The sequence below is a fragment of the Ptychodera flava genome, chromosome 13 (assembly GCF_041260155.1).
Source record: "Ptychodera flava strain L36383 chromosome 13, AS_Pfla_20210202, whole genome shotgun sequence".
NCBI classification, from domain to species: domain Eukaryota; kingdom Metazoa; phylum Hemichordata; class Enteropneusta; family Ptychoderidae; genus Ptychodera; species Ptychodera flava.
In genome coordinates, this window is record NC_091940.1 from 1,760,663 (window position 1) to 1,788,539 (window position 27,877).

At 35.7% G+C, this 27,877-nt stretch overlaps 1 protein-coding gene across 4 annotated transcripts in view; it reads left to right on the forward strand.

Moving 5' to 3' along the window:
* Positions 1-27,877, forward strand: part of LOC139148642 (kinesin-like protein KIF28) — a 52,845-nt gene that overhangs the window by 12,832 nt on the left and 12,136 nt on the right. For all 4 annotated transcript variants that reach the window (XM_070720140.1, XM_070720138.1, XM_070720141.1 and 1 more), the window contains exons 6-24: positions 656-780; positions 6,251-6,329; positions 6,898-6,961; positions 8,237-8,423; positions 9,296-9,448; positions 10,449-10,546; positions 10,771-10,868; positions 12,402-12,634; positions 13,512-13,609; positions 14,560-14,765; positions 16,149-16,291; positions 17,184-17,330; positions 18,386-18,533; positions 19,996-20,083; positions 20,817-20,990; positions 21,756-21,878; positions 22,845-23,114; positions 24,808-24,972; positions 26,376-26,504. In XM_070720140.1, coding sequence (XP_070576241.1) covers positions 656-780; positions 6,251-6,329; positions 6,898-6,961; positions 8,237-8,423; positions 9,296-9,448; positions 10,449-10,546; positions 10,771-10,868; positions 12,402-12,634; positions 13,512-13,609; positions 14,560-14,765; positions 16,149-16,291; positions 17,184-17,330; positions 18,386-18,533; positions 19,996-20,083; positions 20,817-20,990; positions 21,756-21,878; positions 22,845-23,114; positions 24,808-24,972; positions 26,376-26,504 — 2,728 coding nt within the window. The remainder of the gene's footprint in view (positions 1-655; positions 781-6,250; positions 6,330-6,897; positions 6,962-8,236; positions 8,424-9,295; positions 9,449-10,448; positions 10,547-10,770; positions 10,869-12,401; positions 12,635-13,511; positions 13,610-14,559; positions 14,766-16,148; positions 16,292-17,183; positions 17,331-18,385; positions 18,534-19,995; positions 20,084-20,816; positions 20,991-21,755; positions 21,879-22,844; positions 23,115-24,807; positions 24,973-26,375; positions 26,505-27,877) is intronic.

The window sequence follows — 27,877 nt, forward strand, 5'->3', positions numbered from 1 at the left end:
TTCTCCACTTCAGTGTTGTCATGTAACATTCCAAATCCTCTTGAATCATTACATTGCTCAGTATGGCATACAAGTGAATCACAGGCACTTTTATTTGACATCTAATCATTCAGAGGTATTTGTTCCTTCTCCCTTTACAACTGTATAGCACAACTTTCATTTAAACTTCTAGTATCACCAGACAAACATATAATATATTGCATAGGTAACAGTGTTTTCCCCTGACCAATTAAAGCATATAGTGGCTGCCACACTTTAACTTTGGTAGAACAATAGATATCTGATGTATGACCCAAGAACACATACAATTTTACCCATTATAGGGTCAGTAGTTGGAAGTTATGATTTGTTCACTATTTTTGTTGTGTATGTCAGCAACAAGCTCTTGTTCTACTTCCTATTTAAGCATGTTGAAACTTCCACTATCTAGCTTGTCAACACAGTGTGTTTACTTGTAAAGTGCAGTGTTATTGTTGACAAAAATGTGCATTGTGATCCACACTAGAATTCATTTGTAAACAACAGCAAAGCAGTCTATACATGCAGAGGCCAATTTTACAAACTAAATAATGTTTATGTCAACATGCTGTAGGGAGTAGCAGTTACAGCAACTAACCCTTTAAAGAAGTGAATTAGATGTTGAATTCTCCAACAGGTCTCATGATGGATATACAGAACAGCCCAATGGCGTATTAGAGGCAAAGCCTGGCAGTAAATATGCATCACAGCAGAGGGTATTTGATGACTTAGGAAAAGGTGTTTTAGACAATGCCTTCAAAGGTACATATCCACTCCTATCATTCTTGAAGCAATGAAATTTAATTGTTAGATCAAAATTCATCTTAAGGTATAGACAAACGTTTAATGCATTTTTACAGAGATTTTGGTTTTATTTCAAAATTGGAGTCCGTACCGTATGACTTTTACATGAGGAAAAATGTTGAGACAATATTGTATAAAGAAATGCTTAAAATACCAATGAAAATAGACTTTTGCAAACTACGCGTACTGTTATATTTGGTTGTCTTAACTGTGTACGGATTAGTTAGGATAGGGACGCAAGGTCAACAGATTATGTTAATTTTTCTGATCTTGTCCGGCGCGCATGCGCATACCGTACTTTCCACGGTCCTGTGTGCGTGACGTTAATAATAATGGCTTCCGTGGTGACAAGCGGAAGGCAGAGACGCGTAAAACGTAAGCGTGGTCGTATTAAAGAAGAGAGTAAGTAAGATCATGCACCAGGCTACCAGAACAAAACTCAGATTGTCTGACTTAGGGTCGTACTATAGCAACGTGGCAGAAGATGAGATGTCGGACACGAGTCTTTCTTCCGACGAGGAAGCTGGTTGATTATCAGATTCTCTCCACCGAAGTAAGTTCTCCAACGTGAAAGTCAGCGACAGAGTCTGTCTACCACAGTACGCTCATTCCGATGCGAAGGTCGGTGATAAGTGAACAAATTTGTGAATGAAACTGGTGGACGTGTCAAGCGATGGGTATGCATAAATTTTCATCTTCCAGGGGAAGTTCAACAAGCGCACGGGCCGAATGACGAACTTGAATAGTCACTGCCATGGCTTCCGTGACGCCGCGATGTCGAAATCAATGTGGTCCACTGAGACTCTCGCAAATGTAAAATATCGCAATTCGCCTCCGACTGGCGTAAAAGATACTTCTAAACTGAAGAGAAACGGATTGATAGATCTTGACAACCGTTTACAGTTACGGTAACAAGCTTAGACTCTAATTTGAGCAAAAACAGATTAGCCGTTGCAGTGTTTGTTATGTAAATAAACCGCCCTCATTACTCGTACAACTCAACAGTTTGTGTGTGTTTCTCCCGATTTTCTCGCCATTTATGATCTTCGGAAGGGTATTTGATGTAAAATACAAAACATCTAGTCTCCTGCTTGATGCAAGTTCGTGAACATGAATAAAAATCGCCCGGAAAGTCATATCAACGATCGATTTTTGTACGTATAGGGGTGTTTACACAATTCTTTGATTATCTCTCTTCCGATTTTGGCCTGACAAGCGTAACTTCAAAAGAAATTAGGTTGGAGTAGGGTGCACAGATCGGTCTGATTTTTTACCAGGTCACAGTAGCAATACATATCTGTAAAAGGGTGTCTCAGATTTTCGGTAAAATTTATGGAACAAGAGAAAGTCTTGCTGAAGTGAACGAAACCCGGTAATTCCTTATTGTGCTGAAACAAAAGGGAATAGAAAAAATCTGGGACACCTTTTTTCCCCAGAATACTCAATTGCTGATTTCTGTTAAAAGATCTCAAGTTGCCATAGTCCTTGAACACCTAATTTTTTTCAGGTAAAAAAACTCAAAAACGCATATTTTTGAGAGAAATGGACACAGACACAGTGATTTTGGAAAATAAACGTATTTTTCATAATGTTGAGATATAGGGCTAACAGAAAATATATAATGTGTAGGGTCCAAAAGTGAAATTTATTGAGAAAAAGTGAGTTTAAAATAAGTATCATCTAACGTGTGTCTCTACCGTAAATAGAGCAATTGTATAGTGTACAGATTTCTTATGCAAGCTGTACTTAGTTTTGTGTGTTTTGGTTGTGTTAGTAGATGCTAGTCAAAAATGGACATGTGTTCTTTTTTTTTATGTAATAAATACCTTGACGTGCACAGCTTGTCTTGCTTTAAAGTTTCTGCACAATCCTGAATTGAATTGCAGTAGCAGTAATTGGCTACCATAATCGCCTCATTTCAAGTCCCGAGGTTATAGCAACATGAAACATGTAGAATTATAAGGAGGTCTTATAATCAAGAAACCCCAGGTTTTTTGCCAACATGTCTAATTTATGCTAATTTATTCACATCCATTCAGCATAAACCTAGACTTTCACATATTTATTGTCAGAATGTACAAATACTTACAAGATCTTGTGAACTCAAAGAAGTTGAACGTCTATGATTTAATACATTTCAGTATACATTAACTGGTAACTATTCCACAAAGATGGAACACAGCGATGAACTTCCCAGCTTATTCACATGCTGTTTTAGCTTCTCGTCTATTTATAGACAGAGAAGCCATTAGAGTTGAAAACCACTATGGTGCTGTCAACTTCTAACTTCCGTCCGTCAATATCCGGCAACATCATGCCATTGTGATGGGTCACATCATTAAAACTGGTGGGGGTGTTCATGGTTCGGGTTGAGGTGTAGGAGAACGATTTTCAGCTGTGACAAAAAGTCAAAAGGGACTTAGCTGCATAGCAACAGTGTTAAGCCTTTCTCCAAGCTTACTTAGTTGACTGCGATCTATTAATTACAGACTTACTGAGCTGACGTTGTAGGGGTACTCACTTTGTGTTTGCTCACTCTGTGTGCACTAGGTGTGTTTGGTTCTGCGTTGCCTGGATATCCCCTCATGGCCTCACCTGATATGGGCCTGTTGCATAATCTGCGGATGGATCATATGCCTCTGAAAACAGTCATTGTGTAAGCCTGTTGGTATTTGCGTAGCATTTCTTCTCATTTAAGTTTGCAAAATATCAGCGAGTACCTCAATATTTCAAGATAACTCTTTCTTCCTAATCGTTTCCTGGAGTTTCAGAGTCGTATGAACGAAAATGAGTGAAAATTTTAGACAGAAAAATCGGCCGTCGGCATCAATGGCAGCCATGTTCAATGTTTACAGTACAACCAGCAGTTTATGTCAAGGGAATAACTAACAAACACCGTTCATGATGCCCGCCCTCTAGAGGCAGACCTTCCTTTTTGAAGTACCATATTTGATGCTTGTATGATTTACTGCCTGTTGAAAGCTTGACCAACACAAAGAAGCATTTTAACTTTTAGAAAATGACAAATTGAATAACAAGATATTCTGAAAATGTCAAATACTGAGGAAAAATGGGCAAATATTCAGAGTAAACAGTGTAACTGACTGGTCAGTCATAATAAGGGAAAAAAACAATGAAAATGTGTATGATTAAAAGTTTTTGAGATGCGCACATTTTAACAAATACAGAAATTATTGACATTATAAATATAAGACCATATGATTTTTTCAGGGATGGGACAGGTTGGAAATGAGGGGTGAGAGACAAAGACACTCCTATTGCTGCATGTGCATGCTGCCATACCATTCCATTTACAGCATACATATTCACTGTGTTGTGTTCAAGTTCCATATTGTACTGACTGTCATACAAAGATAACATAAGCAAATCATAAGCAAATCAAAGTAGAAAAGGATCAATGCTGTTGTGTGGATTTTGCTGAACATGACTGATTTTAATTTCGCCCTATATATTTGGTATCCAGCAAAGGCATATTTTGATGTAAAGTCAACATTAACACTACATTGCTAACAATATATGTCATCTTTTCTGCATGAACTTTTCTTTTTTAAATTATAGTATATTAGTACTTCAAACAGATTAATAATTATTTTGATGTCAACCCATAATTTTACATCACAAAGACTGTAATTCTGCCAAATTTTTTATTTTTCAGTCATTTTATAAATTTTGCACAGCATAGACGATTGAACAAACTTCAATGTTTGAATGTTAAAGTCAAAGAATAAAAATCCTTTGGCCTCAGATTAAATTATTTTTTGAAAAGAAATTTACTTTTAAACACTTTCAGCATATGTTCTTTACAGGGTCATGCATTTCAAAGAAAATGTGCCTATTAAACACAGTAATTTCATCACTTTTAATTTTTAGCTCATATTTGGTTTTATATATAAATACCAAAAAGAGCTTATATGATGAGTCTAAGTGGCGTCTATGTCTGTATATTTGTGGGTATGTGCGGATGTATGTCCGTCACACACAAAGGCTCCCATACCGCCAAAGCTACCGTCTCAGTATTTGGTGTACAGGTAGATGTAGGGGTTGAGATGTGAATTTGTTCAAATGAACACATCAGTGTCAAAAATGTGCAAATGAGGTAAGAAAAAGCGAAATTCTGAAACAGGCTTGAAACAGGCTTACTCCACTGACTTGAGTCATTTCCTGTCATTGTCATTGAACTGTTACATATTAACAGACCTGCTCAAACCATATGCAGTAGAGGGGAGGAAGACCGTCAGTAGAGGGGAGGAAGACCGTCTGTGGTCAAACTAAGGAGGGCTAGCTGCCTTTCTGCTATGCATGTTGCTAAAGTTGACCTCCAGTACCTAAAGTTTCAGACCTTAATTACTTTTGTCATTCTTGTTTTTCTGGTTTAAATATTTCTTGTTGTTTTTCTGGTTGTACTGTGCAGAAATCATTGTCATAACATCAACGTAGAATTTTCCTGCACTGAACAGATAGAAACAACATTTATTGTTGATCTTTGGTACCCATACTGGTATGTACCAATTCTGATCAAATTTGAGCGACACCGTATAATTGCGGTATTTTTTTTTTAATACTATGACAATTATCAGTCGTGAGGTTTTACAAACACAAGACCAGATAAGCATTTTTCATCATTTTCTTAGGACTCTTTGGAAATTGCATTAAAAACAGTAATTAGTGACTTAAAATGTTAACTTGGTATACATTTAATTTACAGATGCCAGGTTGTGTTTTTCACATGCACTCAGGTCAACAGGGAAATGCATCATTTCTGGACTGTTAATTCTTATTTCTGAATTATTTAACTTTTTTCCACATTGAACTATCTTTAGGCAGTTTATACTGCAGCTTAGAATTTATTTGATTGATGTATTTAATCATCTTTTGGTTCTTTGGGTCCATATCCCACCTCATGCCCCTACATCATCTACTATTTACCAACAACTCCATGCCAACAACCAATTACCTGACCTGGCGACACATTAGAGAAGCTACAGCGTCATTGACGGTATTTTTTATTGCTGTTCCAAATGGTTCCAAATTCAACTGCACAAAATATAGTACCTCCATTACAGCTCTTCATAGGCTCAAACGCAGACCAGCTTTTTAGCTTTTCCATTGTTGCAAGATAACCAACTGAGATTTTTTAACAAATCAGAAATCAATAGACCAAACAAAATGTCTGAAAATAATTAACTAATTACTGATAGATAACAGAGTTGGCAACTTCTATGCAATTGACCTAAACCAAGAATATATTACGTGTCATATGCATTAAAAACATTGCCTGATGGCTCATTCTTTGTTGTCCATAATGTACTGTGTCTGATATTACAAATAGCCGAAATATGTACTGATCACAAAATGCAAAGGTTGAGATCATTTCAGGAATACTAAAGGCATGTTTTTGTTTTTATAGGTTTCAATTGCTCATTATTTGCATATGGACAAACTGGTTCTGGCAAATCGTACTCTATGGTTGGTTACGGTGAAAATAAGTAAGTCATTTCTGTGACACGTCTTAATTACAAATCATAACTATTTGAATTTTCTGAGAAAGGAGCTGTGATTTATGTACTCTTTATGTCAGCAGGGGAATCTATATATTGAGTTGCATATGTTCACACGCTACAATTAAAGGTAATATTGTTGCAGCGTGTGCATGTTACTTTTGTAATTTGCTTGTTTTAATGCAGGATCTTGAAATGAGCTGTGGTACTTGACAATCAGTACTAAAATTACAGGAAGCTCATGACAGTAATTTACTAAAATTTTTATCTTTTTGCATAGACCTCTCCTAATTTATTGTGTGCATAGTTTTGCTTTAGGAGTTAGTATCAATGATTATGACACAACAAATGTCACAAGATTGTACTTTATAGAGAAATTACTTTCATGTAATTCCGGAACTCTTTCTTCTGATGGAGATAAGTATCATCAGCAATAAATCAATCAGCATGCTGAAGTACTGAACAAATTTGTAGGTGGAATTCTAAAGAGAAATGATGCAACCACAGTGAATGTCAGTACTCCTGTATCTTTATAATGTGTAATTTTTTATTGCAGGGGCATTGTTCCTATAACCTGTGATGAACTGTTCAAGACCATGGCCAAGGGAAATTCTGACGTAGTATGTCATTAATATTCAACCCTTAACGCGCCGCGTTGGTTTATAAACCGACAGGGCATTCTCGCTCTCAGTGCCACATAGGTATATAAACCGACAGTGGTTACGTTCTATGCATTATGCCTAACTTGGCTGCGCATTGCCGAACTCCACTAGAGGAAGGCTATTCCTGACCCTTTGAACCCAGTTTAGTACCATATAAGGACTAAAATAATGATTTCATGTAGCCAAATCAAAATTTCTTGTAATTTATGCAAACTTCCTGTAAAGAGGTCAGCGGTTTTCATGAATAGTTAATCAGGTGGTTCAAGCTATGCAGAGTCAGTTTAATATGCCCTATTGTTGTGTGCATGTGTTGCACAATAGTAACCCCTCCATGTACAATATGGAACCTTGATGTCTCTGTGTATGCAAATTAATTGTTTGTGTTTACAGGCAAAAATACTATAATTGATTTCTTCTAACTTTGAAGACAGATTTTAAATAACAACAACAACAACAAAGAATCGTATGATAGATAGTAATGATGACAAAGTGAATATGTACACTGAATTTTTCCCTGGAAAATCATTTCCACTAGAAGAAATAAAATATATAAACAAGCAAACAAACAAATACAATAGACAAGTAAAAGACAATGTTTAGGCAATGAAATCATGCCATTGCTCTATACACAGTAGCTGTCAATCTACATTTAGTTTACGGCATGTAAGATATTATTTGTATTTTGTAGAGATGCATTTGCACAGGAAGCATTTGTATTATTTTGAAAGACACTAATTGTTTGTTTGTTTTTGTTTATTATTGACATATATTACATGATGCTGAAATCATGTACCTGAATTCATGTCTTTTGATGACATGAAAATTTTATGCAAGTTTTGAAGGCTGTTGATGAATATTATACATTTTTTATAAACTTTTTATCTTTTTCACTGAATTTTGAACAAAAGTGTGCATTTTAGCCCAATTTTACACCTTCAATGTGTATATTGAAACTATTCATTGTCTTAGAGAGCTTCTTCAAATCCTGAGCTTCGGAAATAATTTGTTAGGATTTCTTATCAAAGAAAATGAACTGCACCAGTCTGAAAAAAGCATAACATCTTGAAAAGTAATAAGATCCAATATGGCTACCGGCCATATGAGTACCCACTTACTTACTCTTCTGCATCATAATAATGCAATAATATTTATATTAATCTTGTGGTTGTTTTATAGAAATGATGAGTCAATAATGTTATGTAACACCTTTTGCAATAATTTTCTTTTCCTCAGAAATATCAAATTACATTTTCCATGTTGGAAATTTACAATGAACAAGTTAGAGATTTACTTCAGAAAAACAACCCTAAAGGTGGTTTACAAGTCCGACAGAATCCAAAACTGGGTCTCTTCTACGTACAAGATCTAAAAAAGGTAGCTGTTGGAAGTTACCAAGAAATCGAGAAGCGTATTGCAGAAGGTATGTTTAATACTTTTTGACACACCTTTGTACAGCTAGGTTGTTAATAATTTATAGTTCCATATTATGGAATATGTTAGATGATGTTGTTAGAGCTTATGTTGAATAAGTCTTGTTCAGTATGGATGGTAATGAACTTATAGCAAAGACTATGGTGAAAAATATCACTTCATCTATTTATCAAACCATCAGGGAAACTTATTACCTGCCTGGATATTATGTAATGCATGAAGAACAAACTAAGAGACCAGTCACTGAGAAGGGAACAATGCAGTATGTTTCCCTTCTTTGAGTTGTACTGGTAGAACCAAACCATTATAATGAATATCGATGATTGAAATACTTCTTGGAGATACTTTCTTCAAATTATGAACCTCAAAACAAATGTAATGCCTTTGAAAAGCTAGGCCATCACCTGACTAAGTGTATAATTTAGTACCCTTAAAAGTTGAATGGGACTACAGTGGTTGAATATTTGTTGAACCATTGCTGTCATTTAATTATAAAAGTTATGAACAGTGTGGTATTTTACTTGCTTTGTATGGTATACCACTCAACATCCATATAGACAAGGAATTGACTATGCCCTAGAAGGGATCTAAACATCTGGTAGGGGTCTATAGATATGTCACAGATATTGAATTGATCATAACTGTAATAGTTAAATGATTGCCAATGTGGCTGTACTTTACTATTAATTGTACAAGTTTCATGTAGCAAATGATGACATATACCAAGTGCTATTCAAAGCTAACAAAGGTTCAATAACAATAACACTCGAATGTTGAGAACAGCCCTAAGCTTCATGGCCATGTGAATGTTGACTTTGAATGAAAGAAAACATCAAATGTATTTTTGCTTTTCTTTATCAGGTACAGCAAATCGTACTGTGGCATCAACGAATATGAATGCAACGAGTAGCAGAGCACACACTGTGGTTACCATAATATTTGAACAAATTAGCAAAAATGAAGCTGGTCAAGAAACCAAGAAGAGTAGTACTATCAACTTAGTAGATTTAGCAGGTAGGTTTGAAGTGAACGACTTTTACCACTTAACCTAGCACCAGTAGTTCTATCAACTTAGTAGATTTAGCAGGTAGGGTTGAAGTAAAGGTCCTTTACCACTTGACCTAGCACCTATAATAGTAGTACTAGTCTATCAACTTAATAGATTTAGCAGGTAGGGTTGAAGTAATTGTCCTTTACCACTTGACCTAGCACCAGTAGTAGTACTAGTCTATCAACTTAGTAGATTTAGCAGGTAGGGTTGAAGTAATTGTCCTTTACCACTTGACCTAGCACCAGTAGTAGTACTAGTCTATCAACTCAGTAGATTTAGCAGGTAGGGTTGAAGTAACTGTCCTTTACCACTTGACCTAGCACTAGTAGTAGTACTAGTCTATCAACTTAGTAGATTTAGCAGGTATGGTTGAAGTAACTGTCCTTTACCACTTGACCTAGCACCAGTAGTAGTACTAGTCTATCAACTCAGTAGATTTAGCAGGTAGGGTTGAAGTAACTGTCCTTTACCACTTGACCTAGCACTAGTAGTAGTACTAGTCTATCAACTTAGTAGATTTAGCAGGTATGGTTGAAGTAACTGTCCTTTACCACTTGACCTAGCACCAGTAGTAGTACTAGTCTATCAACTTAGTAGATTTAGCAGGTAGAGTTGAAGTAACTGTCCTTTACCACTTGACCTAGCACCAGTAGTAGTACTAGTCTATCAACTTAGTAGATTTAGCAGGTAGAGTTGAAGTAATTGTCCTTTACCTCTTGACCTAGCACTAGTAGTAGTACTAGTCTATCAGCTTAGTAGACTTAGCAGGTAGAGTTGAATTAACTATCCTTTACCACTTGACCTAGCACCAGGTTATACACAGGTTGAGGTACCGGTAGTAAACAGCACTTAGAATGCAAGATATATGTGTTTAAAATTCATTAAGTCTGTCATCGTGAGAATTGTAATTGAATTTGTTGTGTGATCTATTTTGATACAATGTCTTTCATATGTTTCCATCAGGTAGTGAACGTGCTGACAGCACAGGTGCAACTGGTGATAGACTGAAGGAAGGAGCTAACATCAATAAATCACTCTCAGCGTTAGGAAATGTTATTTCAGTAAGTATAATGTCATCATCAATAGGTGTCAAAAAAACCATGAAAGTTGTGGAATATTTTAATTCATGATAACTTTTGTGCTCTGTATAAGTATAGTTACTGAGATAAACACCATCAGACTTAGTGCAGCAAGTATCATAGTGTCAAGCAAACTCTTTTCTTTTATGCAGCAAACAACTGGGATCAAATAATGAGAAATTTGTTTTTTTGACGTGTGTGTGTAGGCTCTGGCAGATTTATCAATGGGTAAGAAGAAAATTATGGTGCCTTATAGAGACTCAGTTTTAACCAAACTTTTACAGAATGCCTTGGGTGGAAACAGGTAAATGAGATCATTGTTATCATATTCTACTAATTGATATTAATTTCAGTTACAACTGTGTTTATGTGACAGCATAAATGTTGATAATAAACCATTGTACAAACAGATTGTAGCACATGGCTAATAATAAAAGTATAATGAAAATAAGATAACTCTGTGAGTTTACACCTTAAACACTGAATGCAAAGTGATAAGAGCAACATTGTTTATACAGTGTTTCAAAAGTATGTGGCAACAGCATGAACAAGATTTATAGGATAAAGTATGGATATATGTTTAATTATAGAAAACAAAGAATTTTTTTCAAATTTTACATCAATTATAGCCAGAGATAGTGTCGTAATCGCAGTTGTTCATTTAATAGTATTTTACAAAATTCACATCACATGAAGGGTTTTCTCTCGACTGCGCAAATTGAGCATTTTGAGCCATTGTCTGCCCTGAAAAAGTTAGTGACATCGCGAAAACCGCGCACGAAACACATCAAGCAGAGACGTCCGTTTTATATGATGGCGACCCAAGCGCATAATGTAGTGACCTGTGAATTTACCGTTGTTTCTAGTCATAATACTCCCTCGAAAAAAACAATATCGCATGTCATTCAGCTTTTGTGATTGAAAGACATGGAGTGTACACATCAAAAAGAACAGCCAAGATGAAGTTGCGGTTCAGTCTCCATAGAAAACAGTGCAATTTTATTTTCATGCTTTGATAGCGCTAAAGTTTGAAAGCTGAACTTGAAATACTATCAATGATGGAATTAGGGAAAATTCTAGCTTAAGAATTGTGTAGGCTTGCACGCTGCAGTGACCTATCGATCTTGATTGCAAGGAACTGCAATCGTTTTATCACCACATATTTTCATGGAGTTTAACTCCCCAAACTCTGACCAAATTGTGTAAAAGGGAAAAATACGTCAAAGTCTTGAGTCAGGGTAATCTGAGGGTGACAAATTGACAGAAGATGGGCAGCAGCCAAGCACATCACAAGCTGGCAAACATTACCGGTATATGTCAATGCTGCAGGAGACATAGACGACACAACTGAACTGGGTGATGGTCGATTGTAATATTGGGAAGCGTTTCTTAGGAAGGCAAATTAACATCATTACTGCCCCCCCCCCCTCCCCGCAATGTCCAGTCTGCCCCCTAAATTTTGATGAAGGGGGCACAAAGTGCCCCTTTAAATGACATACACAGAAAACACTGCACATGTATAATATTTTTATGAACGTATGTATCAAGATAGAGAAGTGTCTGCGGTTGAAATCTGACATGGTACAGCCCCCTAGTACCAATGAGAAACAACCTAGAAATGATAAATTTGTGGGTTATAATCACTGCTATGTTTTTGAACTGCTCTGTTGTTTTTAACAGCAGAGTTTGATGTGTATTTTGAAAATGAAGTAACAGGATAAAATATGTGACACTTCATAAAAGTTTTACTGCTTACATGATTAAGATGGTTTAGTCAAATACCGTAATATGAACACTGCCGGAGTTTGTTAAAATGATGGATATGTTTGTATTACAGTAAAACTGTGATGATAGCTGCCTTATCACCAGCTGATATCAACTATGATGAAACACTGAGTACTTTACGTTATGCTGATAGAGCCAAGAAAATAAAAAACAAAGCTGTGGTCAATGAAAATCCCCTTGACAAAATGATCCGTGAACTCAGAGAAGAAAATGAAAAATTAAAGAAGGCTTTGGCAGGTGGTGGTGCAATTCCTATTGAAGGTGGAAGTGGAATGTCACCTGAAGGTAAGGCGTCAAAATTCTCAACATTGAAGAATCTGTGCTGAATTTTAACATCACCTTGGTATCTCATGTTTTCATTTCTATGTGTCATTATTGTGTAAAATTTCTTAGTAATTGTCAAATATATGCTGAGCAATTTATGTGTACTCAAAACTTATACAGTCAACTGTTCAAAAGTTTGTTGAAGTCACATTAACCCTTTGAGCGCCAAAGTCAATTTTTGTCGCCTTTATCATGTATACACCAGTCAGTATTTTTCATATTTTTGCCAGAATTTTGATACAAATCTTTAACCAGTGAAATTGAATGTCCATTTGGTCCAAAATCACGAAAAAAAATTGCAGAAAAATTCACAAATTTGGTAAAATGCTGTGCTAAAATTTTGGCGGGAAAAATTACAGTGCTCACAGGGTTAATACATACGGGTAGGAAGTATTGTTCATCTTTGTAAATCCCGCAAGCGGATTCCTTAGTGCAATCACATGTACAATTTTGTATATTTTCAACTAATCATACCGGTACATGCCTGAATCAAGCCACATCAGAAACTGAATCCACAACACAGCAGATATACCAGTATATGTCAGGGTATGGAATTTATATGTTTGTGTAGCTTTTCAATACATTCTGTGATTCTGACATTACGGGAAAGCTCCATTAACTTAGGAATATCCTACTTCCCTACTTTGTTATCAGAGGATCAATTTCACAGACCTGCCTTTCCTACAATGGTACCAGCTGGATTAGATAAACATAACAATGGAACATTCACACCTTGGGGATTAAAAGTCTTCTGTTTGTCACCCGAGTTGGTCAGGCAAGGACCCTGGTTTCAGGTACCATGCAAGTTAATGCAGTCTTTCCCTAATGATTATTTCAGAACGAGAAAAAATGAGGAGGGAAATGGAGGAAGAGATAAGAGCTCAGTTAACAGCCAATCAAGAAGCTTTAGACATGGGTAGTGGATGGGAAGAAAAGGTAATGGTCACTGAATTCTTCTGTATTCATATGGTAATGAATAAACATCCATGGAAATATTTGTAATGGTAAAGTAATAATACACAGTGAAGGATTCCATAAACATTGTAGTTCCAGTGTCCAGTCTGCAATTTCATGCACAAGCTCCCATTAAAACATTTTTTTTGTATTTATAATGTTTTTATTTGAGTCTTTTCAAGAAGGAGAAAGAATACGGTCAGAAAGGTGGAATTTCATGAAGCGGTTAACATGTTACTTCTGTCATAAATAAATGTTCCTATTATATTTTGCACAAAGTCTGTAAAGTTTATGAAGTGCAATTCTTTAGAGTTACATCTAGCTATTCCCATCAAAACTTATATTTTGCAGTTATATTTTGTTTCTATAAAATAAATTGAGGCATTTTACAAATGGATAACATTACTATAAATTTACTGTCTATTTGTTTAAAAATCTGAAATTTATAAGTTGTTTTATGGAAAGATGATGGTGTTATATGGTAAAATTTGTGATTTCTGATGAAAAATGATGTCTTTTCATCTGTGCAGATCATGAGAAAAATGGAGTTTATTTCATCATCATCTCATTGGTGTTCAACAGATTGGTAGATTGGAAAAATCATTTAGTACATGCATGTTTTGAAGATTGGATTTTGTGCAGTACAAATTCCAATTCCAAAATATTGAAAGAATGGAAAAGTGTCAAAAATAAAAAAGTTAGACATAGACTATGTAAATGTTATTGAAGATGAAGTTGCATATTGCTCTCCCTGTCTGACTGATTTGATTTTGTATGAAAGAGTACAGTGTCTGTGAAATCATAAAGAGTTGATTATTCGCACAGTTTGACACACATGTTCATTTATAGTCCAGTACATTTCAATACTGACAGACTGCCCAGACCAAGTACAGTTTTGATATTAGTGTTTTTTATTCTATTCACTGAACTAGATGAAAAGGGACCAGGCAGAGTATGATGCTGAAAACAGAGAAAAAACAATGGCAGAAGAAAGAAAAAACAAAGAGCCACATTTTATGAACTTGAATGAAGATCCATTGTTGAGCGGTATGATTGTATATTTTGTATCTGCAAGCAAGACAACTATTGGTAGAAAAGATGCTGATCCTGTGCCTACTATAACACTCAGTGGTTTAAGGTGAATATTATGTTGTTCTTTATCAAATTTATGAAACTGAGACATTACAATGAAAATGCTCTAGTTGTCAGGTTATGGAAACGTGAGTTGAGAATTTATCAGTCAGGCTGGACAAATGGCACATTAAAGGTATTGGTATGGTTTCCAATACCATGGTTTGTTATTGAACACTTTGAAATTCCATTCCCTTTTAACGTTTTCACCATTATGTTTTTTCCCACACTTATTGTTATCAATGGTGTTGTGGATCTGCTTACAGGGATTTTTGGGTAAATAGGTTAATATTTTAACCGTTTGCGTGCTGTAATAATTTCCCACCAAAATTTTTACTGCAACATTTTTACCAATTTTTATGAATTTTTCTGTAATTTTTTGATAATTTTGGACCAAATGGATGTCACATTTCATTGGCTACAGTTTGTTATCAAAATTTTGACAAAAATCTGAAAAAAATTGACTGGAGTATATTTTCTGAAGGTGACAAAAATTGACTTTTGCGCTCAAAGGGTTAACAAAATATACACCAAGTAAGCTTGTGGATGAATTTGTCTTTGTTTATTTTGTTGGATCACTGATAGTGATATTGAATGCACATACAGGTCACCATTTGTCCAAAGACTTCAGTAACACAAACATTTTTATGATTCAAGTTCATGTGTTTAAAGGTGTCAGCAACATTCCAACTAGTAAGTGGAGTGCGGACAGACAAAACACCATAAAATGTTAATTTTTCTGTCCATTTCTTATGATAACATTGCCTGTCTTGTGTATTTCAAATCATCACTGTTGCAATTTTATTTTCTACACTTTTCATTTGTTACACAATTCTCTTTCCCAATGCTATAAACTTTCACTGTAGGCAAAACTGAAAAGTAATAGAGCCTAAGGCTTATCACGTTGTTCCCATTTAATTCATAAATTTATAATGTTAGACCTCATATTATGAATGTAAAATTACTTGTACTCAAGCACAGCTGACACTAAATGAAAATGTCATGTGACATCTTGGATTTAGATCATGGGCACATGCTGTATAAGCATTTGTGGTAATTCAATGAAATGTGAATGGTAGTTTGCCATATGCACTCTACTAATTGAATGATGGATTTTTATGTTAAAGTTTGAACTGTTAAGACGGTTTACCAAATGAGATAAAATCTAATGGAGATTCACATAGCTATTTTCTTACTGACTCCAATTTTCAAGAATGCAAAATTTTGATTCCAATACTTACAGAGAGTAGTTTACAAAGTAACAGCAGGTTTTGCTTTGCAAAGTTGAAGTTTCATGTAAGTTTAGGAACAGTGAACATGATTATTAAATTCACAGCATTATTTTCCAGATATCACATATTTCGTGTATCTTCTTGTATAATTTGTATAGTATTCAAAAGAATCATGCTGTGATCACCAATGAAGGCGGTGAAGTGACCCTGCAACCAGGTGGACCTGGCGCTAAAATCAAAGTCAATGGTGCACCTCTCACTGGACCAAGAACCTTGGAACATTTAGATAGAGTTCTCTTTGGTAAGTGTAAATATCAGCATAGTGTAGTTGCCCAGTTGTTATGTCAATCTGAATATTTGATGAAATGGTCACAACTTGTAACATATCAAAGATTTTTATCTTCTACAGCTCTATCATTGCAAATGTTGTCCTGGTAAATTAGGTCAATGATCAATGTAACATCTTTCAGGGCTCGAAATTAACTTTTTCCCCAGCTATTCCACTTGGGTTACCATTTTCTGAAGTTGGTAGGCCGGTGACAATAGCCGGTAGCCCATGCACTGAGACGTACTGTAGCAGGGCTAAAAATAGACCATGAGCTTTCTGTAGGGAGGCTGCATAATTTCCGTGTAATTGTGATTGATACATTGTGATCAAAATGCAACGAAAATGCATTTTCATTGGCCATCATTTCCTGTGCCTGTCATTAAAGTACATCAGTTCAGATATTGAAACTTTGTTGCGAAGTTTGTCTTAGTAATTTGCATAACAAAGTTATAGTCTGGCCTTTCTGTGTCCAGCTGGGTTTGACTGCGTTTTAATAGCTCGTTCCAAAGTGACGGACCGGGCATGGCATGCCAAGTACTGACTGAATTTCAGGTCTCAGGCTTTAGTAGTCCATGTGGGCTACCATTTCATGGATTTTGGTAGCCCAATAGAAAAGTTGGTAGTCTGTGGACGCAGGACTACCGCTATTTTGAGCCCTTACTCCGTTAATTTGCATTCTGATTGTAAATCATTGGCTGAATTCCTGTCTTTTGTGTAAGTCAGAACACTTTTCTCACATTCTTACCAATGCACTTACTTCTACAGTGGAAGGTGATATTTTCCAACATAACTGAGATAAAAATGTGGCATTGATTCATGGCATTGTGTCTGTCTTCATCAGTTTATTTTCCTTCATTTTCCTCAGGATCTAGTCATATGTATGTGTTCAAAAATCCTTTGAAACCGAAGAAAGCAGATGGAACTCCAGACCATGTTGACTGGGACTTTGCTCAAACAGAAATTGCTCAAGCTAAAGGTTTTGCAACAGGGGGCATGGCAGGACTTACCAAAGGTGAACAAATTCATTAGTTTATGCAGAACATCTTTGTGCATATCAGATGTTTGGAGATGTGTGACATTATTGTCTTTTCAAAATTACGTATCAGATAATAGCAATACTTAGAATACGCTTGATTTCATTGTGCTGTAACCAGTTTGACAATCAAACCTTTTAATTATGATGAGGCATTGCAACTGGTTATGTAAATTCAAACATCAATTTACATGAGTCTCTCACAGGGGACAAAAGGACATTGCCAATTCTTTGTTTATTTCAATGTTGTCTGATGTTTTTCATAAAGCATAGTTTTATCATGAATATTTATAGAGAACTTGTAAAATAATTCAAAACTATTCTATATAAAATTTTTACCTTAAACATGTTATATAGCATATTGGTATGGAAATTTTACAATGTCCTACACATGTCAGTTTGGGTCAAAAATTGGTTGATACCTGGTGGTCATTTGGTAACTATTTGTTCATGTCCACAGCCATTACTTAAATTTGTGTGAAAAGATTCCATTCAAACTAAATACATGGGCATTGTACCATGATTTTAATATGCAAGTCAGTTTGTGTCTCATGATGGTTATAGCACCAAATACAAATAAGAAATGCTAAATCAAAATAGGGTTGGACAAGTCCTAACAACATTTGATCTCGTACTCGTAGGGACTATGTCGTCAATGATGACTTGCATATTGACAGATTCAACCACAATTCGTGTAAAGCCCACTCTTTTGCAGCATTCATCATATTGTGTCCTGAGATGGCAAGGATGATAGAGAGAATATAATTTGGAAAGAAAATATTTATTTTCTTTCACTCATTTTGTATGATCTCCGTGATATGTGATTAAATTTATTTTTGTCATATCAAGTTCAAAGTCAGATAAACCCACATGATTGAAATGCTGTAAAGATGTAGACACATTAATGTGGGTACACATTGCCTTGTACCACTGTTTCAGACACTACACTGGAAATTGACGTACCATCTCTACATCAAACATGATGTCTGTTTTATTGGTACTTTCTGAATTCAAATCATTATATGATCTTTCAGATCAGCAAAGAGCTCAGGAACAAGTGTTAGAAATTCTTCCATTGGTCACTGAAGCTAATGCTATGAGTGAGGAATTGAATAAACATAAAAGTTTTGAAGTGATCCTCATCAGTGGTGCAGCACAGGAAGGAGCTGGTAAAGAAACCAAGTGAGTCATTGCTTTATGCGACAATCATTTCTAAACTAAATCAGGCATTGAATGATTTTTAGATTGAATAGATTGTCACAAGTGAAAGGAAATTTAGGACATGAAGACAGTGATGAATGAAGAGTGTGGTTACGCTGATCTTTAATTCGTAAGTGAGTGATAGGTAGCATATTGATCATGTCAGTGATATTACGTGTGTGCTTTTGAAGACAAGTATTAGTCACCTTCATGAGATGCTAGAGTGAATAATAGAATCCCACACCCCAACGGGTTGGGATGGAATGTCTCACACGAGTTGGGGAATTCTGTCTCACACGAGCCGAAGGCGAGTGTGAGACAGAATTCCCCAACGAGTGTGAGACATTCCATCCCAACCCATTGGGGTGTGGGATTATTTTTCTCACGTCCCTCCAATATCTTTAGAAAATTGCATTTTATCGTGGTAGGTTTATACTATCAAAAACCAGCACACGATTGCACTTGTTTTCATTTGTATCATTCCGCAAAGAAATTGAAGTTCCGTTCATTGATGAGCATATCAAACACGTTAACATGTACATTACCGATATGGCAATTTTGTTTTGTTGGTCAGCCACAAAATTCTCCTGGTCATCTGAGGAAAATGTTGCGAAACAGCTCTGGTGGCCATCTGTTGATGACATTGCGTGAAAGCTGTCGTCTGCTACAGCCTCATGTGCAAATGGCTCGCTCATCGAAGTCTTTCGCTAAATGTATCGCTGTCAAGTCAGTTCTTCTCCAGAAAATATGTCGACGAGCGTAAATAGCTGATAGGTTTGTAATGGCCTGAATTCTCCCGTTACAACATAAAAGCGGTCATCCTCCGTGTTTTTGTTGCCGACGCCGCGCTGACCGTACTCAAATCTAGAATAACCTGTTCACTCTGCGGTTCAGTCGTCTGTCCCTATAGTGCAAGTTGTACATTACGCGATGTTCTATTCGTCAAATAATTCGTACAGAGAACTAGGCGCTGAGCAGAATTGACCAATCAACATACATTTCACATACGAGGTGTTAGGTCGCGCAACAATACAGAGTGTGAGAACAAATTGTTCTCACACTGTGTTCTCACACTCCCAGCGCACTGGGGACGTGAGAAATGAAATCTGACCCAGAAAATCTAGAAAATTACCCATGGTGAAGGTATGAGGTAGAGATAAGAAAAAAGGCAATGAAAGGTGTGAGAGCAAACAAAAGAAGTGTTTGAGATAGGTACATTAGTACACAACAAGTGTATGGGTAATCAGAAACTAAACATTTTATTAGTGTGAATGTACATGTATGTTACTATCACACATCAATACTCCCAGAATGAGTAATTAATATATTTTAATTTCACATCATTGCTCCGTAAATGAGTAAAGAGTATATTTCAATGCAAGATCCAATAGGTACCTAGTGTTATTGTCAATGAGTGCTATGATTTGTCTTCCATCTTTGACAGAGTGATGGTGAAAATGAAGAATTTACTGAATGGAAATACATGGCTCTGGGAAAGAGGGAAGTTTATGAACAGAAGATATTTGATGCAGGTAATGATTTTTTCATGCAAGTCAAAATATTAAAAAGTGCTTTACTGGTGGTTGTGACTGGTGAATGAAAGTAATATATTTTAGCAATATAGCACACCCAGTGACAGTGTACCACAAGAATTTTACCAGTTCACAAAATACATGCATGAGCGACAGCAAGTGCATATATGAAGTGAACTGGTCAACATCGAGTGGTATACTGTTGCTGGGTGTGATTTATTGCTATTATATCATAACAGTATATTGAAATTCAGGCATGAAATGTCAAAAATGGAATTTTGCTCAAGCCGAAAGCTCGCGCGTGTGCCAGCCGTGGTATATTGCGAATATACCATGGTTCTTTTCATGTCTCGACCAATCAGATTGTTGTATTTGTGCCATCAATATACTGGTATGATATAATTTCTAATAGAGGTGATGGAGCACTATGTATTAGAATATCCAGTATTGATTAATTTTGGTGGCGAAATGCCGGTCTAATTTGGAAAATTGTACAGTGAGTGAGTGACCCTTGATACTTATTTTTTTGGTTTACAAGTGTAAAAGAGAACAGTTTAAAATTAGGTTTAGGGTTTCCATTAAGAGATAATGAATGGAAGTTAAGTGCTTTTTAGGTAAAGGAAACTTGACTTTGGTTAGACTCTGTAAACGTGACTGTACAAGCATAATGGAAGTAAAATTCAGATGAAGTCAGCAGTAATAATCTTTTGTTGGTAATCTTTTTGTTTTGAAGGATATGTATCAAAGATGGTTAGATGGTGATGAAGATGTGATGAAAATTCCTAAGGAAGAGGATCCATTTTGGGAACCAACTGAAGATGTTCTCATTGGAAGTTGTAATGCATTTTTACAGAGTTTAGGTTATGCCCTAGACTTTGATGACAGTCTAGCTGTAACTGACTATAAGGTAAATACCATGTTACATAGCGTATCCTTGGTGTCAGACTGGGTCTAGAATAGCCTACTGGTATTTAATATACTATGATCAAGCTATTATAGTCTCATCATATGCTTTATTGAGACTTTTCCACAGTTCACCTATGGATGTTTGGGAATGGATATTGTTTTGTGCCCGGAAACTTCAACTTTCAAGTCTGCCTTCAGTCCTTTCTGTTTATTGTATCTCAACTGCTTTAATATCCTTCAGTGTCATTTGACTGTTTGCCCTTGACCTTGATGTTACTTCTCAAATCAATTCTGATCAATTGTTAATACAGCAAGGCATTTTACATTGTGTGCATTACAACCGATGAAAGTTTTAATTTAGCCCAAACTAAATGCAAACAAATTTTATTTGATTCAGTCATGTCATCCATCTATGGACATATAACAGGAGTTATTGAAGACCAAGAACACAAATTTTTCTATACCTTTTCCCAGTTATGTACTTTACTGTACTTCCTGCTTTATGAGACAAATTATTGATGCTTTGTCTCCCTGTTTGATCACTCAGCTGAATAAAGTTCCGTGCAAATTTCTCCTATTCAATTTGGCCATTGTTATTAGGTGATTGGGGCTTAATTACTGATATGTTAGAAGGGTATCCATGTCTATGTGGTGGACAAATTTCAGAAGTATGAGTGATGTCCTGTAGTCTGATTACAACAGATACAGAAAGATGTATTTGAAGTCTGTATGTTTTGTAATGATCTGCTTATTTAATGCATAACAGGGAACTGAAGAAGGACAGATGTCCATTGTTTTAACACCAAGTACTCAGGCAGGCAAGCCATTAGATGAAGAAATGTTTGTTGATGATCCACAGGAACTCCTTGGCAAACCTTTCTACTTCAAGGTATATTCATGGAGTCACATAAAACGAATCAAAGAATCAAAATAAGTATTGAAATCTGAGTTATTTAAACTTTAAAGGAAATTCTTCCAATCACAGTACTGTGATACGTTGACCTTAGATTTTAGAGATCTGGTAAACTGAGGAGCATTACTGGTAAACTCTGCCAAGTCAAAGCACATCTTTCTTTTTAATCGTCGTATGACTTGATCAAATACATTGCATTGTATGGTACAAGGACCTGCCTTACAACATATGTCACATCTTTTGTTGATGACATGTCCTTACGGGCAACTAAATTTCTGTAATACTATTTTAAAGAGGCTTTCGATATTCATTTATATTGATGAAGATGTGCAAAGAAGTGATGGCAAACCAAGAAGGAATATATGAGATAGATAATTGTAGCTTTGATAATTTAAACATATTTGTACCTTGGGTATTATCATTAATTCAAAAGTATATTACTGATCACTCTTCTCATTATTGTAGCTAGCAGAGCAGAGCTTCCATAAGCTGGGTGTCATTGAAAATCTAACATCACATCCTGTTTATATCATTTAAGTTCAGGGAAGTTAGAAATTAGAGAACTTTTCATATATGTATAATGATAAACACAAATCATACCAAGTCCATATTTCACCATCAGGTCAAGATGGTTAAATTTGTGAAGCACAAGATATTGCATGTGGTGTATTTTAACATAATATTGAACATTTGAAGGCTGTTGAAAATATAAATACTGTAAACTTATTTTTATGGACTAAAGATGCTACAACAGACCAAGTCAAGTGAGCGAAAATACATATGGTTTTGGCTCAATACCGCTTTTTACTGACTTGGCAGATGGGGAAGTGATACTGTCTAGCAGGAAAAGGCATTTCAGCTGGTCTGACATACAGCTTGGTGTCATTGTGATGTCCTGTTGTCAAAGAATATCTCTATAAAAATGAACATTATGTCTTACAGGTCACTGTTCGGAATTGTGATGTGAACAAAGCTCGTTATTCCAAAGGTTTGTTTGTAAAGTACAGGGTTTTCAATGAAGCTGAATACACACAGACACCTACATTGAAGGGAAGTTTGTCTCCAGAGTGGAATCATTCACGTATTGTGTCATTCCCAAGTGTTACTAAAGAACATCTGGACTACTTTGACTCTGGCTGTATCACATTTCTCCTTTATGGTGTACAAGAAGATGTTGTTCCAGATTCTAAATTAGTCAAGATGTCAACAAAAGTAAGATTTTCATATACACATAAAGTTCAACAGGGTAATCCCACAACAATGTATAATAATTATCATGCTTATGAAAAATATACCAGTATGCTATTTCAAGCTTTAACCCTAGTACCTTGGGGTAATTCAGGTATGTTATCATAAGGTAAGGCCTGAGAGGATATATATAAGTCAGTGTAGTTACTCAAATTCTGACAGTGGCTGCATCAGCAGCTTACTTTAATCAAGTCCACGTGCAGTGATTGTGATGATGTTAACAGAGATACACTAGTGTAATACTGGTCACAACTTCTTGTGATTTCCAGAATATGAAAAGCTGTCAGACAAATCACTTACCAAGCCAGGCTTACCTGAATATTCCAACCACTGTGCCTTCCAAAATTTAAAATTTCACAACATTCTGAATCAGCTGAAGAATTTTATGAAAGTTTCAGGCTATTAAGGGGCAACATCAAAAGTTCAATATAATAAATCTAACTTAATTTCTTAAGTTTGGCCTCAGACCCCGCCACCCCCCTTCTAACTTAACTGACCTAAAATTGAAAAACATTGCAGACTCATACCCTGTACTAATTCTTTCAAACGACGTACCAATGAAACATTAAATTAAATAAAAATTGAAAACCATTATAAAGTAACAAAAATACAGGTGACTGGATCGGTTTTAGCGTACAAAAACAGCCTTGAAATCGTAAAATTTGCCAAAAAGACGTTAAATCGTTTTTGACTGCACAGAAATTAATTTGGCCAAAAACCCCCCACCCCCAAACTTAAGCAATTATGTTTTTTTCAAACATCGATCTTTTGACGTCGCCCCTAAGGTAGTATGCACCTCGAAAGTGAAAGACTTAAAGTTTTGCTCTAACTTTCCTCAAAGAATCTTTCAATCATTCTCTTTCAAAATCAAGAATAAAAATAGGGGGTCACCATGCAAATTTTGGTACTAGAGAAACAAATTACCCAAGATTTACCGATGTCAGAAATTCAAAATGGCCGCTATCCCTGTGTTAACTCTATGGAGAAAAATGAAAAATTTCGAATTTCTAAAAACTAAGGTGGTGAAAAGTTTTCTTTCACCAAGAGCTTTAAAATGAACCCCCACATTTGGTATATCAGAAGAGAATTGTAAAAGTTTGAGAGTCTTAATATATGTCCCCGAGGTGCGTTCTACCTTAAGTAGTGGGTATGAAGGTAATAGCTGATTGGCAGAATGCAATTATTCACAACACCTTACAGAGTCTGAAACTAAGACTATTATGCAGCTGATTGGCTGTTTTTAAATGATCAATGTCAATGATGATATCCAGCAGCCAATAAGCTACAAGCTTCCAAGATACTGCACACTGCCGTAAATTTTCCCTTACCATCCCCGTAACATATACATTTAATGAACAAATATGTTTTGAGTCATGGAAGAGACTCTTGAATTGATGGAATGTCAAATTAGCATACAGTACATACTGATTTCATATGGTTCATTTGGTTTATGTTTACTGTCTGCAAGGATGTCTTCTCCCCATCTATTCCTGACTGTCCTCAATATTTTCTTAGCCAATTTTACTTTGCCAGTTTCTCCAATAGTACATTGAACTGTGTCTTGTTAAAGATTTATCTCTCATTTCCAATGCTTTCCTATGTAGTCACGATTATTTTCAATAAAACAACTACAGTAACTGTCTTCATTTTTGCAAAGGAACTTCGTGAGATGGAATCAAAAACACAGAGACCTGGACTTGGACCGCGGAGGTCAACATCATTTGGTCTTGATAGCAGTGGTGATGGAACTCAACTTAAAGCTGAATTTGTTTTACTTCAGAGGAAATATGAAAGACTGGAGAAAAAAGAAAGAAGAATGCAGGTAATTACATCTGTTTGGTCTTAATATCACATTATTGCTAAGCCCATTATATCTGTTTGGTCTTAATTCACATTATTGCTAAGCCCATTGGCATGCACTTCTATGCAGAGAAGGATTGGAAATGTAATTTCAATTGAAAGTGAAAGTGGCAGTTCATTGTTTTTAGTGGATAGGTTTTTGATAACAGTTTGTTAGATACTCAGTCTTGTTACTCACAGGTGTTCATACAATGCTGTCTCAGGCTGTTGCTAGCTGTGAGTACTGCAGTACTTACAGATTTGATATTTGTTGTGTAGATGCAAAATATGATTTTGAGAAACTGTCTTTTTTTATTTTTTGATATTGTTGAAAATATGCAAATTAGCACAAAAAAGGCGTTTTTGGTAAAAAATCTTCTTCATAACCACTGACAGCTTTGATATTTGGTATACAGGTCTCTAGGGATGAACCAACATAGATTTGTACAAATTGTGATGGAATATGCAAATTTGTATTTTTAAGGAATTTTTTGTCATTTTTGGTCAAAAAATTATTTCATCAAAAGTGCTTGTCTTACAGCTTTGATATTTGGTATATAGGTCCCTAGGGATGAACCAACATAGATTTGTACAAATGGTTATGAAATCTACAATTTCGTATTTTTGGGGCAATTTTTGCCGTTTATGGTCAAAAAAATTATTTCTCAAAAAGTACTCGTCTAATAGCTTTGATATTTGGTATACAGGTTCCTACAGATGAACTTAATATGATATATTGAAATAATGATGAAATCTGCAATTTTTGTATTTATGGCACAATCTTTGCCATTTTTTGTCAAAAAATTTCTTTCTCAAAAACTACTTGTCTGATAGCTTTGATATTTGGTATATAGGTTCCTAGGAGTTGTCTCAATGTGATATATTGAAATTTGATGAAATCTTCAATTTTTGTATTTTTGGGTCAATTTTTGCCATTTTTGGTCAAAATTGTGCTTTGATATTGGTATACAGGTTCCTAGGGTTTATCTTAATTTGATATTTTGAAATTATGATGCAATCTTCAATTTCATATTTTTGCTGCTAATTTTGCCATTTTTGGTCAGGCTTTCCTAAAATGTGCTATCAAAGATATCTACCTTCGTCATCAACAGATGTGTCACAAAAAGTTATTCTCTACATAACGCAGCAGAGCTTAGACTGTGGACTCTTAGGTCGCTTGTTTTTTCAAAACTGCAGGTCAGACAGCTTTAATATTTGGTTTACAGGTCCCTAGGATGACTTTAGTGAGATAACTCAAACATTTAGGAAATACTTAATTTTGTATCCATGTCTATAGTAGCTTCAGGGACATTGGCCCTATGTTTATAGTTTGCCTGTGGGGAAAAAGGCTTACATGTTATTGCTACTGTCATATTGTTTATGTAGGAGATCTGTAGAGAGTGGGAATCCAAGCCATCTGAACAACAACAATTTGAACCATTTTTCCGTGCAGTCTCTGCAGTTGCATACAGTACAGGAACAAAACTTAAAACGAGAGTTCATCTTCTTAATCAGGTATTGTATAATTTTATTGTTGATATCTCATGTTATTTTTAAGACGATAAACAAAAAATACTTTTCAGATGTGATTGATAATTTTTTGATATTGATTAACCCTCCTTTCATCCTCAGAACACAATCTATTATTTCAGGATCAACAAGAATACCAGATTTTCTCCACAAGGAATTATTATCCTGTATAGATTACATTCAATATTCATTTTAGAATATTTACTAATAACTCAGGTATTTTCTGAGGATAACATACAAGCTATCTCATTGTCTTATGTTTGCAAAGCAATCAAGCCTTGTTTTCTGAAGTATCAGTGTTAATTGAGCAAACCTTGCATTTTGAATCTCAATTCTCTTACTGTATCTCAGATAATTATAATCGTGATATTTTAGAAACTAAAGGTTACAATCTCCAACAATGACCTCACTGCCATAACTGGTTTGTCTTAGCACATACTGATTCAGAACAAATCTGAAGAACAACAGCTTGGATCTGTTTTTTCTGAGAAACATTTTTTCACGAGATTTACCAACATTTATCAATTATGGTAATACACAAGTGTCATAACATTGAAATCAAGAATCAATCTTGGATGGGAACAGCTATAAAGGAAAATTACTCACTAGTAGGTCTTCAAGCAAACTGTGTGGGACATTGTTGTGAGAAATGTCATGAATACAGAATCTACTTATCAGTACAACTTGTGCAGAATATCATTCTCATCTATCTACTCTGAATTTCCTTCCTGCTGAATTGTAATTTGTACTTTAAATCTACTGTCAGCCAGCGAATACATCCATATTTGCAAGATGCTTATAATAGTGAATGTCCTCGTCTATACCTTGATCCAATCTCTTCATCACAGCGTGGATAAACTGAAATATTCTACACTGTTGCACATGTCTATACCCCAGACCTAGCTGTTACGTGTCTCTAGTTGTAACATGTCTGTACCACAGACCTAGCTGTTACATGTCTGTACCACAGACCTAGCTGTTACATGTCTGTACCCCAGACCTAGCTGTTACATGTCTGTACCACAGACCTAGCTGTTACATGTCTGTACCTCAGACCTAGCTGTTACATGTCTGTACCTCAGACCTAGCTGTTACATGTCTGTACCACAGACCTTGCTGTTACATTCTCTAGTTGTTACATGTCTGTACCACAGACCTAGCCGTTACATGTCTGTACCCCAGAACTAGTTGTTACATGTCTGTACCTTAGACCTAGCTGTTACATGTCTGTACCCCAGAACCAGTTGTCACAGGTCTGTACCTCAGACCTAGCCGTTACATGTCTGTAACCCTAGACCAAGTTGTTACATGTTTGTACCCCAGACCTAGCTGTTACATGTCTGTACCCCAGTGTAGTT